Source organism: Mirounga leonina, unplaced genomic scaffold (genome assembly GCF_011800145.1).
Source record: "Mirounga leonina isolate KUSES-001 unplaced genomic scaffold, KU_Mleo_1.0 Mir_174, whole genome shotgun sequence".
Classification (NCBI taxonomy): Eukaryota; Metazoa; Chordata; class Mammalia; order Carnivora; family Phocidae; genus Mirounga; species Mirounga leonina.
Window position 1 is genome coordinate 31,313,690 of NW_023270451.1, and position 16,489 is coordinate 31,330,178.

General features: G+C 33.6%; 1 protein-coding gene across 1 annotated transcript in view; it reads right to left on the reverse strand.

The window, feature by feature from the left end:
• Positions 1 to 1,288: 1,288 nt before the first annotated feature.
• DGKB (diacylglycerol kinase beta) overlaps positions 1,289 to 16,489 on the reverse strand; it is a 401,327-nt gene continuing 386,126 nt past the window's right edge. The window contains exons 22-23 of the mRNA XM_035020662.1: positions 12,079 to 12,169; positions 1,289 to 2,107 (exon numbers count right to left, since the gene is read on the reverse strand). Of these exons, the coding sequence (XP_034876553.1) occupies positions 1,898 to 2,107; positions 12,079 to 12,169 (301 nt within the window). The 3' untranslated portion in view covers positions 1,289 to 1,897. The remainder of the gene's footprint in view (positions 2,108 to 12,078; positions 12,170 to 16,489) is intronic.

Genomic DNA, 16,489 nt, shown 5'->3' on the forward strand with positions numbered 1-16,489 from the left:
TCAGTTATGAACATATTTCTGTTATTGCTCATACAATGATCTTCAAACAAAAGCTCTGTTTGCTACTCTTTTTCCCTACCTTTGTACTGAGAAAAAATGTATTCATGTCACAAACCCTACAGGTTCCCATTTTTCTCCTTCACCAAATTTATGGAGACTTAGCCCGAATAGTTCCACAACATTAAGTAAGAAGACAAAATGGGAAGAGAGGTCTTTTCGTACAGTTATAGGCAATGACAGTCTATGACAATCCTTCTGGCTGATATGTCTGTGCTTTATTTCAAATGTGTATTACCAAAGAAAGATACAGAGAGGGGCATGAGTGAGGCCAGCAAATAGCAAGCCTGCAGTAAGCACCATAGGGGTTATATAGACACTTGTCCTGGTTGAGCATAATCATGAGTCTTATAAACTTCAATAGCTCAATAGGCAAACATAGTTGGCAGCTGAACATTGACAATAAATCAGATTTATATATGGATTATTAACATGCAAAGGACATGCCAAGTATTGGTATGTAGTGACCACATTAAAAAATTTAAAATTGTTATAGACATATATAAAACTTTTTTTTAATTATATGGACTATATTACTCTGTTTTATTAATCTTCTTAGAAAGCTATTAATCTTACATTTAAATATAAATACAATATTAATGTCAATAACCCCTAGGAAATAATAATTATATCTAATACTCTATATTTTAAAATCCATATGGCATAAACCTACTCATTTCTTCTATATATTTCTCCTTCAAAAAAACCATTTTTCTCCATGTTTCCATATGTTATATTCACTCTGACTATGAAGCATTTTAAATAAGTTGGTATAAATTTGCTTGTACTAAATTACATGACTCTTCAGAATTTACTTCTTTAGGATTACCTATATATTTAAGGGACTTCAAAAGCTTCTGTCATTGACAGGTTGTAATAGGCACTTCTTCAAGAGAATAATAACTAATACTTTCTCTGTCAATCTTTGTCATGCTCATGGTCATTATATTCCATATAACAGAAGTAACTGCTGGCTACCAGACCTTGAATCAGATACCTGAAGACACTGAAAGATAAAGCCGTGTCCTACCACCATCAAGCCTACCAACCATCTTCACAATTTTTTTGTTATTTATTTTTTAAATATATTTATTTTACTATTTTTCTTGGGCCCATAAAGGGGCCAACCTCTCCATATTTTGCCTTTGCTACACTGAGCTGGCCAAGATAATTTCTTGGCTATCTGAATGGCATCAATAGTATTAATTAGGTAGATTCTGAAATACACAAAAACTATTGGGGCATGACTAATTATTAGAATACTACCAATTTGAGATCTCTGTCTATAAAATCTATCAACAAGAATTAGTTGTCATGTCTGAGTGTGACCTACATTACAATGAAATTGGAAATTCTGATGCACAGCTATTCTCTCCCATTTTGCTAGTCTTTTTTGATCTGTTTCCCAGGTCTCCTCATTGTTGTTATAAAATTTCTGGAAAAATAGCCGCAGATAACCAAAATTTTTTGTGGGGTATTTAAACATGTCATTCTACGTGGTACTTAGAACAACAGCTTAATGTAAGATAGCTTTGATGTCCCAGCCTGAGTGAACACAGCCAATACTAAAAAATCTTGCAACACAACATCGGAAAGCCTTAACGAGGCCCTTGTTACAACAACTCAAACATCCTGACCAAGATGATCACATTTCAGAACTTAATGTGCAATATATCCTACATTATTATCCACTAAATACCCACACGTATTCTGTTTTCTGTGGGAAGGAGAATAAACAGAATGAAATCCAAAGAAGGAGAATAATGGGAAAAAAAAACATGAAAAATATTGCCAGTTTATATATGATTTTAGAATATATTATGATATATTTTAATTAAATTTAAGAAAACTTACCCTGACTTGCAAACTTCAATTCTTTCGCATCTGTGAGTGTGGTCCTTTTGTCAGACCCTTTTTTCTCTATTCGGCGATGGCTTCGTCTTTTCTTAGACTCTCCCCAAAGATTGGATCCACCATGCATGCTTGGTATATTCAAAATAGCAATTCCTTCCAGGGAGATGTTTATTAAATCTATTTGTACTCCATCACACTGATCAGTGAAAAGAAAAAAAAAACAAAAACAGAAACAGTAAGATATTTGATCTTTTTTCCTTGATTTCCTCTTTTGCATTTCCTTATCTTTCAATAGGAGTTTTTAAGTCCAAAATCCTGCCATATTTAAATAGACCTTTTAAGAACACTTAAATCACTACTCTAAATGTCAATATAAAAGATAAAGCAGCCACAAACATTAATCAGTTATCATTTAAACATGTCTTTAAACATGATCAAATTAAATCATCAGTCTATCTCTGTTTACAAAAAACCATTGGGAAGGACACACATTAGTGTCTGCATAACCAGCCACAAATTTCTCATGTGTTACAAAAGAGGTTGAGTCTAAGAAGTCTGGTCAATGTTCAGGCAGAAATTTTAATGACTGCCTCCTAGTTAGAACATACTGCAAGCCACTATTGGGGGCAAAGTAAGGAACCAGAATTCATAATTCGTGGTATCACTTGTTTGGGCAGAGAAAGAAGTGGCTTAATACAATTTGGGGGAAAAAACTAAAGTCAAAAACACCAGTTCAAAGAGACCTGAATCATGTCAGAGTGGCCAAGGATGGTTTCTTGTACTAGATTAAGTTCCAAGCACAGTGTTACAGGCCATAAGAGGCACTGTTGTCTAAGCGAACATGGAGGACCAGTGAGGCTGAGTGAGAGAAATGCCAAGAACAGCAGAAGCAATGTCCAACCCACCCTTACTCTCTAGCTGTAACAATAGATTGAGAAATGAAAATAATCAATCAGCCAGATTTTTTGTTGTTGTTTGCCTGGTGACAAAACACCCTTTTGATTGTGAAAAATATGAAACTTGGTAACAGACAATGTTTTGTGACATTCAGAGTGGCCACTTTTTAATCTTTTGAATTTTCTGTCCATTTCCGCTGATGGACATGTGTGAAGAGTGCAAGGCCATACTGTACTTTTGGAATTATTACTTATTTATTCATTTGCTTTGAAGTTTCTAAAGGTGGTACTTATTATAAATGCATCCCAGATATCGTTCTCCCTCTGTCAGTTGTAAGTAAGCTGATAGGAGAAGAGATGCAAATTTATAACTCTTTGTTTTGCAGAGAAATTTGTTAGGGATATGCATTTCCTAGACTGAAGTATATTTGCGGTGGGACTATTATTTGCTACATCTTATTTCAGAAACAAAACAAAACACTGATACTGACTTCATCTTTCTCTTTCTCATGGCAATGATGATTTTTGAACCTAGAAGAGATAATGTTCCACCAAAATGAAAAAACAAACAAACAAAAAAACAAACAAAAAAACCGCTCTTTTTCCACATTTGCCTCTTCGTACTGAATCTAATACTGCATCTTGTTCACTAAAATATAAAAACTGTGAAATAAAGCAACACATCTTGAGTCTACTTGGCAGGGCAAGAAACAAATTCTAGGGAAGGTGCCAAGTTTTCATTCAATTTGTTTCAAAAGGGGTGAAACCGAGGTCTGGATGATGCCTTTTTTTCCCCCTAGAAACAGGCGATTTTTTTCCTCCTTTTCTCGTATTAAATTAAGATGATTTCTTTTTACTAAAGAATTCTGCTCATGTGTATACTCACTTACTGCTATATATTCTAGATAAACAGATATTAATTTCATAATTAAAAGTAATCTTGTGTAAATACCCTGCAGGCCTCAATGAATCAAACACATACTGTGTGTCAGGCCTCCCACTGTCTTCAAGTGGAATGTACTGGCTGGATAATTAGATAGTACATATTTTTTAACCTTATTTGCATGCATATTATATCTTTTGCACACTGACAAGCAGCAGTAACAACAAAAGTCAGATTACCACAGGGAATTCCCACAAAGAAGTCTTCATTCCTTATAATTTGCAGCCTAAATTAAAATAATTTGATCTTTGACAAGGATGAAATGTCAAGCAGAAGGGGGTCCTCTACAAGCCACGGCCTGTGGCTTCTGAAATCTGCCTAATTTATGTCAGTCACTTCTTAATACATATTTAAGTATTACACGAAAAAGATGATAAATATGCAACCTGACACCTTTGGTATTTCCCTGCTGTTAATTTATAAAGGTCTGGCTTTCCCCAAACTGACTAAAATCATTTAAATAACAGGAGAATTGTGAAATAAGCTAGAGTTAGGGCCGGGCTTCCATTTTCACTCAGTATTGAACACAGCAGGCAGTACACTAAGACAATTATTTGACTAGGCCTTAGAACCCCACTGTGACAAGTTACTTTCAGAATTAGTGAAGGAGTATTCCTTTGTTCATCTGCAGCAAAGGAGAGCAGTTGCAAATAGGCTTTTTGTTTTAATTGAACCAGGGGAGTTCCATGTGACAGCTGAAAAACATCAGCGTATACTATTATTCGTGTTTTCACTCTTCGGAGTCTTATCACGTGTAGTTTCAAGGAAACGGAGTGAGCAGCTTTTCAGAAAAATGAAAAAACAAAAACAAAACAAAACAAAAAAACCCTCAAGTTCCCGAAGAAGGACTGATGGACACTGAGGTTCCTAGGAGAGCAGGACAACGTAGTTACATAAATTGCTATTTATTAATGATTTGTTTCCACTAGTTCTTGACCCCAGGTTACCTTCCTCCGTTTGCTTTAACATTATGTTCATTAGTCTGGAAAATTTCGGAGCTAGCTCTGATGGAGACCAGGAACTGAAGCATACCAATTGAGTGCATGGAAATAAAAACTGAGGTGAAGGAACAAGTTAGAATACTGTGTCAGATAATATTTTCATCTGCTTTGAAGATTTATGATTTTTAAAAAGGTAGCTACAGAGGAAAAGAATATAAAAGCTTAAAAGCTAACAGCCTTGGTTAGTCAATAAATCCTGAATATTTTTATTATGTAGAAAAAAGGTCGTTAACATGTAGTACTATGGGAGCTATTTGCAGACTGCAATTCTGTGAGGCCATTGTCCATTCTCTTCAGTTTTAAAATGGAAGATCTTATTCCAGAGACAAATTTACTTAAAAGAAAGGAAGGTGATTTAAATTCTTCTGCCAATGTATTTTAATCCTCATTTATAAGCATACTTTGCACCATACTATACAGAGGTGTTAAAGACAAACTTTTTTAAAATAAGTGTATTATTTCAGATTCAGTTAGCATGTCATTTGATAGAAAAATTCAAAATTGTGAGGAACTTTGGACAGCTGTAAGTGTGGATAAATTTGATGAGATACAATTAATGATACACCATAAATATATTTTTTCCATAATGAGTTTAATTCTATGCCCAGGTCAGATAAAAATCATAACCTAATTGTATTTAATCAAAAGTAAAAACATTGCTCTGTTCATTGTATAAAATAGCATGGAGTAAAATGACTCACATAAGCCCAATTTTTAAGAGTTTCTGCAAATTCACATGTAATTCATAAGACAAGATTATGTATGTGTTTGCGGAAAACAACGGCGGCAAATCTACAAATTAAAATACACATGTACACGTTAATGGCCGAACAGTGTCTCTTCTGACACTTGAGGGCTGTGGTCCTCTGTAAGTTTGATGCTTTTTGAAATGCATTTTGTAAGTTTTATCTACAAAACACAGTGTGATACAGGGGCTCAGGACATGCCTTTTAGGTCAGTTTACTATTAGCTGGCAGTCCAGTGGTGGTGATGGAAGTGTTGATTGTGGGTAATCACAAGACAGCTCTCAGAGCAGAACGGAAGCTGGTAGGTCAGCAAGAGAAAGATGAAAGCAAACCCGGAAAAGAGGACAATCTGAGGCCTGCACCGCAGGCACACACACAGTTGCTCAACATGTTGATAATAATAAAATACCGCTGCCTCAAGATATCCAGCGCTAGCCTTAAATATGAGCAGAAAACCAGTCTGGGTTTACATGTTTTCCTCTTTTAGTAGATTCTGTGAAAGCAAGACACTATTGCTGGGATATTGGAATTCTCACCAGAAATTATCTTATTAAAAATAACCTCTGGTAAACACAGAAGAGAATATTCACCTTTTGGTCATTCGCCCCCTTTTTCCTTGTTTCATTTCTTCCTCATTCTCCTAAGAAAAATTACGCTGTTTTATCCTAATAAAATAACACTGTGCCCCACCCCCACTACATTTCTTATTCTTTTCTGGAATAAGGAGTTATTTTTTATGTTTGGGGTCAATGAGCTCAACTTTTGTTTTTAGTGACCATCGTTGTTGAGGTCCACACTTTTATTGTCTCTTTTCATTATTGTTTCTACAAATTCATTGGCAAAAAAAAAAAAATCACCTGGGAAGCTTTAGAAGAGAGGATAGATCTTTTAAGTGTTCTTATCTCACACACACACACACACACACACACACACGTGCGTGCACGTGCGCACACACACACAAAGGGCATGTGATGGATATAATAATGTCACTGATTGTGGTGATGGTTTCATGGGTACATACTTATACTCAAACACATCAAGTTGTATACATTACATATGTACAGCCCTTTGTATGTCAACCATGCCTCAATAAAGTGGTTTAAAAAAATATCCATTCACATTTTCACTTCTCCAGCCCCAGACTGTGGTTTGGTATGGCGAAGACCAGGCTCAGGTACTCTAAATATGTGTTGAAAGAGCATCCAGGGTAATTGTGATATGTGGGGCAGAGAATGAGCTATGAAAGTCTGCCCCATTGCCTTTAGAAGCTCTGTGTTTTCCAGATTACTGGGTAATAACAATCTTAACTGTAGAATCCTCCTATTTTATTTTGTATCCCTGATGCTTTTTGCACTGTTAATTCTTGACATCATTTTGGTTTTATAGAAGTAATTAATCATTAAAACAAATCCTAGTACTTTAGAATGGAAATTCTAAATCTTAAAATATACCATCCTTCCCAGTCTAAATGACAACCAAAAGACTGAAATACTTTGGAGAACGGGCTATTTTATTTTCTCATGAATTTTGCCTGGTACATGGAACAAATTAGAAGTCCACAAACTTTATAACTTCAATCCCAGATGTTGACCTGAGATTCTTAGGTGTACATCTATGCCCCAAATAGTTTAATACAAACTTTGTTTTTAACATAGTATCTTGTAAATTTAAAGTTTTTTCTTCTATTAGTTCTTTATCTTTTGTAACAAAGTTAAAGGATAATTGAAAAAAATTTTTTTAAAGATTTTATTTATTTATTTGACAGAGAGAGAGATAGCGAGAGCAGGAACACAAGCAGGGGGAGTGGGAGAGCGAGAAGCAGGCTTCCTGCCGGGCAGGAAGCCCGATGTGGGACTCGATCCCAGGACCCTGGGATCATGACCTGAGCCGAAGGCAGACGCTTAACGACTGAGCCACCCAGGCACCCGATAATTGAAATTTTTAATTTTGAAAATTTCAACTTTGTTATTCTCTCTTCCACACCATATATATGTATGCATATTATGAATATATGTTATATATATCATATATATCTTGCCATATATATGTATATACATTATTATATATGTATATATAATTTCCAATTTATTTATTTCCTTAGATTTAAACATTTTGGCAGCAATACAATTCTTGTTACTCTTAAATTATTAAATAAAATGCTCATCTGCTTCTCTCTATAGTGGAGATATTTTAGAATCTCTCTGATTGATAGGATTTTGACAAAGACTTAAATTAGATAATGTATATACATTGCTTATACCAAAAATCAGGTATAATTAATAATAGCTAAAACATTAGCTATTATTATTATCAACTATTATCCCATGATACTCAATCATTTCCAAATATTCACCCCCTTGGAAAAAGTTTCCTATATTAAAGAGAAAAGTGAAATAAAGGGTCACACAGCAAATTGTTTTGAAGAAGCTGCTAATAAAACATATATCTACTTGAGGTACTCTCGTACTTTTATCCTCTGTTATATATTTTCAAATCATTATTGGTATAATTTTAGGCCAAGTAGGGAGCAACAGCAAACAGAATCAAGTTTCCAAATTGATGTTTTTGTTATATCTAATTATAAAGCAACCTTGAGGGTAAAAAGGCATATTTTGCTAATATGATAGACTGGATTCATTAAAAAGTGAGTGGAGAAGCAGGTTTTGCATTATGATCTATACACAAACACACATACACCTCCCCAAGTTTTAGAATTGAGATAAATATGTAACATTATAACAGTATTTTCAAGATATGCAACAATAAAGTGGGGAAGGCACAGTGCTGGTTCTGATTTATAAATGCTAATGCAATGGGCACCAGAATAAGCCAGGAAATGCAGAGCTGGGAAGCCAGACTTGGAGGGCTTATAGAAGCACGACCCTAGGAAGAATAACTTATTCTAGTTGTCCAGATTTCTTGGAGAAGATTCTAAATAATTTTTCTATAAAATGTAAAAAGCTCTGTGGAACAAAACCACTCAATTTATCATTAATTTTTTTTTTTTTTTTTAAGAGAGAGACAGAGAGCATGTGTGCGTGCAGGAAGAGGGGGAGGGGCAGAGGGAGAAAAAGAGAGAGACTCTTACGTAGGCTCCATGGCCAGCATGAAGCCTGATCTGGGGCTAGATTCGCAACCCTGAGATGACCTGAGCCAAAATCAAGCGTCATACATTTAACCGACTGAGCCACCCAGGAGCCCCATAACTTTTTATTTTCATTCAAATGTCCTTGGTTATATTTCCTTAATCATTTTTTTAAAAATTTTTTGACATACATATTATACTCTAGATCTAGACTTTATTTTTTTAGAGCAGCTTAAGGTCCACTGCAGAATTGAAGGGAAGGTACAGAGATTTCCCATCTACCCCCTGCCTCCCTCGACATGCACAGCCTCCCCATTTATCAACATCCCCAACTGAGTGGTGCATTTATTACAACGGATGAACCTACATTGACACATCACAATCACCTAAAGTCCATGGTTTATGTTAAGCTTCACTCTTGCCGTTTACTCTTTGGGTTTGAACAAATATATAATGAGATTTATCCACCATCACTGTATTTTACAGATTATTATAACTGCCCTAAAATCCTTTTTGCTCTGCTTCTTCATCTGACCCTCCCATTACAACCCCTCGCCACCAGTGATCTTTTTACTGTCTTACAGTTTTACCTTTTCCAGAATGTCATATGTTGGTATCATAACAGTATGCAGCTCTTTCAAATTGGTTTCTTTCACTTAGGAAAACATTTCAGTTTCCTCCACATCTTTTCAAGGCTTGATAGCTAATTTCTTTTTAGCACTGAATAATATTCCATTGTCTGGAAGTACCATAGTTTATTTCTCTACTCACCTACTGAAGGACCTCTTGTTTGCTTCCAAATTTTGGCAATTATTAAACTGTTATAAACATCCATGTCCGGCTTTTTGTGTTGACATAAGTTTCCAGCTCCTTTGGGTAATACCAAGGAACATGACTTCTGGATCATATGATAAGAGTAAGTTCAGTCTTGTAACAAACCACCAAACTGTCTTCCAGAGTGGCTGTACCATTTTGCATTCCCACCAGCAATAAATGAGAGTTCCTGTTGCTCTACATCATTACCAGCATTTGGTGTTTTCAGGAATTTAATAGGTACAGAATTGTATCTCATTATTGTTTTAATTTGCATTTCTTTGATGACATGATGTAGAGCATCATTTCATGTTTATTTGCCATCTGTATATCTTTTTTGGTGATTTTTTTTCAATGGGGTTGTTTATTTCCTTATTAAGTTTTTAAGAGTCTGTGTATTTTGGATTAACAGTCTCTTATCAGACATACCTTCACAATTATTATTTTCTGTTTGTGGTTTGTTTTCGCATTCTCTTGACATTGTCTTTGACAGAGCAAAAGTTTTTTTAATTTCAGTGAAGCCCAGCTTATCAATTATTTTTTCCACTGATCGTGCCTTTGGTGTTGTGTCCAAAAAGACATCACCATACCCAAGGCCATCTAGGTTTCCTCCTATGTTATCTTCTAGAAATTTTACAGTTGCACATTTCACATTTAGGTCTGTGATCCATCTTGAGCTCATTTTTGTTAAAGGTGAATTCATTTTTTTAGATTTTTTTTTTGTTCCACAAATATCCAGTTGTTCCATCACCATTAGTTAAAAAGACCTCCTTTACTCCATTGCATTGTCTGTCTTCCTTTGTCAAAGACAGCTGAGTGTATTTATGGGGTGGGTCTATTTCTAGGTTCTCTATTCTGCTCCACTGATCAATTCATCTGTTCTCTAACCAACACTGCACTGTCTTCATTATGGTAGCTTTATAGTAAGGCTTGCAGTCAGGTAGTATCAGCCCTCTAGCTTTGTTCTCCTTAAACATTGCGTTGGCCATTCTGGGTCTTTTGACTCTCTATATAAACTTTAGAATCAGTTTATTGATACACACACACACATACACACACACACGCACAAATTGCTGGGATTTTGACTGAGATTGTTTTGAATCAATTGATCAAGGTGGGTAGAACTGACATCTTGACAATACTGAGTTTTCCTATCCATGGAACATCCATTTCTCCTAGTTCAACTTTTTTTTTCAATCTGTATTTAGTGATAGGATGAGGTAAGGAGAGGTGCAAGAGGTTTCAGAGTATCCACCCTACATTCAACCAGAGGCCATACTTTTTTTTTCATTTTTGCCTTCTGCTACAGATTGTCTTTGAGCATAGGTTTCTGAAGGTAAGAAAGGATCAAAATCCACTATATTAAGAATTTTTTAAAGTAATGATTTTTGAAGGTAAAGGGATATTTTTATTTTTTATAAATATATATGCACATATATAATTACCTAAATATATCACTCTCTACAGATGTATATAAATATATACATATATAAATCTTGATGAATACTAATCACAGAAAGTCCATGTTGAGCCCAAATCCTTCATCTTTTGTGATTATATTCCTTTTTTGGGGTTATGATCTGATTCAGTCAAGAAGGGTATTTTCCATTCCAAGATCATCAATTCTACTTCTACTTCAATTTATCCACCCAAAATTCCAAAAAATGTTACATTTTGAAATAGTGCCACTTTTGCTCTCATTATCATTTAACAGTGAATTAGAAAGCTAGAATAATGAAAAACTTAGCCAGGCCATTATGATCTAACGGGTCCATAACTACTTTTGTTTACCAAACTTATTACCTGAGTATGTGCCACTAATGATTTAGGTCTCAGTAGACAAGTTATGCATTTATTTTTAAAATAAAAAGTGTTGAAGCCAATATTTCACAAATCATATCACTAGTCATTAGGTATTCTGGTTTCATAATTCTATTCCTTTGGTTTGTCTTTGCCACTCATCAAAATATAACTTTTCCTTTTTCTTTACCCCCTAAAATCCCTCAATAAAACTAAGTCATTTTCTATTATAACCCATCTCCAAAAATTTTAGTCGTACTGTATCTATATTTTTTTTGGTAGACCTATTTGCTCCAAATCTTTTCAAAGTGTGTCTTTTCTTGCTATCTTTGCTCTCTCTTTTTGGCTTTTCCACTTCCTATAAATGTAATGGGGAAATGGCAACCTCAGGAACTGAGAAAAATCTAGTTAATGAAAGGGAATGGAATGAAAAAGTATTTTTTTAACGTTTATTCATGAAAGTAAGTACAATTTCTGCAAACTGTGTTTTAAAGGTTATAAGATATTGAGACTGAAATAAGGGTTTGTTTTTTTTTGTATGTATCTTGTAATTTTTTTTTCTCTTCAAATACTTTCCTTTATTTTACATTTTTCTATCCACACTATGCCTAGTAACTTCTCCATTGAGTTCTAAACTTCTCCATTGTTCCACCTCTCATCCTTTAATACTGTATTAAAACAACTCATACTCAAAACTTAACTTTATGCTAATAATTCAGAGTGCTAGAATCCCAATAAGTGATAGAAATGAAATTTTAGAATTGTGAGTTAAAGCTATGTGGATTGCTCAAAGCATAACTCCTTACATGGGCTGGAATAAACATATTGATAACCAAACTCAAGTCATTTCATTGTATTACAAAATATAATTAATTTTTCTTACTTCTATTTCTACAGATTCATGTAGCTTCTTGCAGGTGGCTGAGAAAGTTTCAGATGTGCCAAACTCAAAATACCAAAATTTGTTCTTCATTCTGGAAAAGGAAAGGAAGAAGCAGCTTAGGCAATTATCAATAACAGAAGGGATTTTTTAAAATTAAGTAGCCCTGTCTTGTATTATAAGTCATAAAAAAGGTTTGAGGACATATAACATTCATAATGTAATAGATGGTCACATAATTTTCAAAGCTTAAATGTTGGTGTCAAACTGTATGATTGCCCCTGAGGGAATTACAGGAATGTGTTGATCTGACAGATTCAAGTATACCTTTGACTTTTCTATATATTGGCTGCTCAGATTTTAAAATATGATTTTAGTGCTTATAAATCTTAGCTTGATCTTAGACAACTTGATTTAGACCAGCCACTCTGTAATCATAAAGAGAAAAAACAACTGGGGCTTTTTATGAGAAAAACAAGATTAAGCTAACTATGCTAAATTTTTCTTGATAGTTACATATTCATTAGAAATTGGCATGATTGGATAGCATATTAAAAAGAAAAAAATCGTAGTTATCCATAAAGCTAAAATTTAGTAACTTTGGGATAACTATTCATTATTTTTTAAGATAGTGTCCACCTTTCTATGAATAATAGTGAGAAATTATGATACAATATACAAGAACTAAAGAAGTGGTAATAGTATTTTATCAATATAACAAGAGTTACAAAGAAAATATGGTTTAAAATATTTCAGTATCAAAATTTATTTTCTTCCATGACCCAATAACAATCTCTTTCTTTGTGCCTGGTAAATAAATTTATGATCATTTAATGTAATTTTACAAGGACTGACTAGATTTTTATATTACCCAATACTGGATTTAAAAATTCATTCTCATGAAAAAAATGCAGTTTTTAATTATACATATTTTAACAAGGTTTTATGCCCTTAATTAGAAGAAAATACAGGTAAAAGGAGATACATGTTTTCACACATACAGGCAAAACAAAAATTTTTGTCATATTCAAATCTACCTCTCATATTATATTACTCTTTTTGACTTAGAAATATTGATATGTGCTTTTCACATTACAACATAAAACATTTCAACAATATATTTCGCAAGGACCTTACTATTTAATTCAGCCCTATTATTTGTTATGGTAAACAATATGGAACCTAATTCAGTGTTTATTATTACACTGTGTTGAATAGAGTTCTGTGATATGAAACTACAAATTATAAAAGTAATCTCATTTACCTAGACATATTCAGTAATACAGCCTCATATAAGATCTTATTTCCTTACATAATTTTCACTAGCCTTTCTTGTATCAATTGCCTTACCTGTGCCAATAATCTGAAAATTTCCTATTCCTAGGATTCTGGTACCATGAACCCTCATTCTTTTCTAGAGAATATTTTCCTTGAGTTATGACCTGAGTTCATATATCTGAGTAGTTAAAAATAGATGATAGCTAATTTGGTAGAACAGGGGCAAACATTTAACATCAAGATCTGTGGGCCTAAGCCTACATGCAAATTTATATTAAATTAATGCAAATATCTGCTTCAGAGAATATATGTAATTTTACAAATTTATTCACTGACTGAAGTTACAAAAATTAAAAATATTTTCCTATTGACTCATCATTCTGATGAAAACATGTTACTCAATAAATCAAGAGAGAAATACTCGTCATATGCAGTAGTTTTGAGACAACCTTAGAATAATAATAAGCAGATGTTTTATGACTGTTTGGAATTGTCTTTCTACATTCAGCAAGTTTTCTACTAACATTTTTGCGTTAGCATTTTATCCAGACCTTCCTGGATTCATTTACTCATCCATTCATTCATTCAACAAATATTTAGCAAGGACAGCAACTTCCATATGCTACTGTAATAAGTTCTAAATATATAAATATGAATACAATTATCTTTGTCTCCAAGGAACTCAGAACGTTGTAAGATGATGGGCATATAAGTTCATTAAAAAGTTAATGCTCTACAAAAATATGAGCCAAGTGTTATGGGGAAACATTTCAGTGAGTCAACTACTTTTACCTGGGAGGGTCCAGAGAGCTTTAGAAGAGAAGGTGACATTTGCATTGGTTAAGTCAAAGGAGGCAAACAAAGAAGAAAGACAAGTTCTGGGCAGTTTTAGGAGTGCAGAATGACTTAAGAGAATGCTGGGTATGAGCTAACAAGGGTCTGTTTCAGAACGTGTATGTCAAGTTAAGGGGTTTGGACCTGATATTCTAGATTAATAGGATGCTGACAGAAGTTTATTACCAGTCAAGTGACATAGCCAGTTCTGTTATATGAGCAATAAGTTTAGCAGAAATGAGTAAGAGGGCTAAAATGTTGAATGCTGGTAGTGTGAACAGAAATGTGGCTGTTGGAATAGTACAAATGAAATATCATTGAAGGCCTCAACCAAGTGGGGAGGGAAATGGAGAAGAGAGGCTCAATCCAAGGAGCGTAAATGAGATAGCACCGATAGGAATCTAATCATATTACTAGATTGTACTAATTTCTACCATACCAAAGTTATTTCTAAGTGTACATGTGGGAATATCAGAGCATTACTCCAGCAAAAGAAAGGCTTTGGGTTTATATTATGACAGGTTCTATCAGGGTTCTAATGAATACTGTATTGCAGTTTGGAAATTAAATATATATATGTATATACACACACACACACACACAGACATATGCACACACACACATATATACACACACAAGACTTCTTATTGCACATAAATGATTACTCCCTATTTTTTTCCACTCTACCCATCAAAATTCTTCATAGCTTAATTAGGATGATGGGGAACTTGTATCAGGTAACCAAAATATACCAACTTTAGTAAATACATCACAAAAAAAGAAATTCTGAGAATTTACATTCAGCCTTTACTCACCATATTAGTTAGCATTACTGCTCATGTGCAAAGGCTGCTTTAAATTCTCCATTATTACAACCATTTTATGTTTCACTTAGATAAATATATGGAGGTAATAAAAAAACACATAGAATCAGATTCCACATGACAAATTAAGAGCTGTTAAATTTTATTTTTTCAACCAAACTTGTCTTGAGGTTGTAGAAATGCAAAAAAGCACATTTAAACATGTATGCTATTTATTTTTACGGCTCACATTAGAAAATGATCCAAATAATTCAAACTCAAATTTGTCAGAGAGAACCAATCTATAGCGTTGGACTTTAAGAGTAAGGTAACTCTGGATGTTTGACACACTATGAAATAGCCACACCAAAGTCAAATTTATTGTATTCTTAGACAGGTTTTGTGATTGTAGGTATGATGACAAATGTCCTACAAAAAGTTATTCATACTATTATAATTTTAATTAATATATTAAATCCTATTTCAATGAATTTAATTGTAAGTCTACAAGTTTCATTTTAATATTTAAAGTGCTTGGTTACCAGATGTTCAGGTAAAAATTTAGAAAAAAAATTAGTGCACATTTATCAAGATTTTCTTACTAATAGTAGCTTTGCCTCTTTTACATATCCTCAGGGAAATGTAAATGATCAGAAATTTTATTCAAGCAAAGAATCATTCTCATTATTATGAAATTTAGGTAACATTTAGTCCTCCAAGTTCTGAACTTTCAAACAGGTAATTTAATTTCTAGCAATATACTTTCCTTGGAATTTTTCTTCCTGGTATACATGTCTTTTGATCTGGTTTTAGTCTGCTAAGTATTGTAAATGCAGCAAACATAAAACAAACAAACGGAACATGAATTGCTAGTACATTTCCCAAAAAGAATAACAAAGAGCCTAATTAGATATTAAGCTCATTTCTAATGAAGATGCAACATACAGAGAGGGGTCAAACTGCCTCATTTATCTTGCTGTAGAAAGCTCAAAAGTCATAAACACACAGAAAGTTTTAATTCAGTGAAATTACTCTTAAATTAAAGGTCAACTTTTTCTCTCACGAATGTCTTGCTTCTATTTTTATTATATTATAAATACATATAAAATTACTAATATATTACTACTTAATATGTATAAAACTGAAAAGCCTTCTATTAGACACCTGAATCCCCTTTTCAAGTCCCTTTAACTAAGCTATTCTGTCTACATTATATGGATAACATGCTCATCAGATTAGAAAATAAAACCCTTTTGATCACTGCTTTTCATATGAAAGTAAACACACAAGGTCTTAAGTAGCTTAGTTAAGAAGGATTTAAAACCAATACACTCTTCTAATCATTAAGGATGTTTCAAAAATCTCATCTCTTTCATTAGCTTTCTTTCACTTTTGTCCTGTTACGAAAGTATTTCAACAGTTAACTTCAAATCTGGTTTGAAAATTATTGTCTCGTGGAGAACAAGGTTTCTAACAACTCACTCACTTTTTTTTTTTTT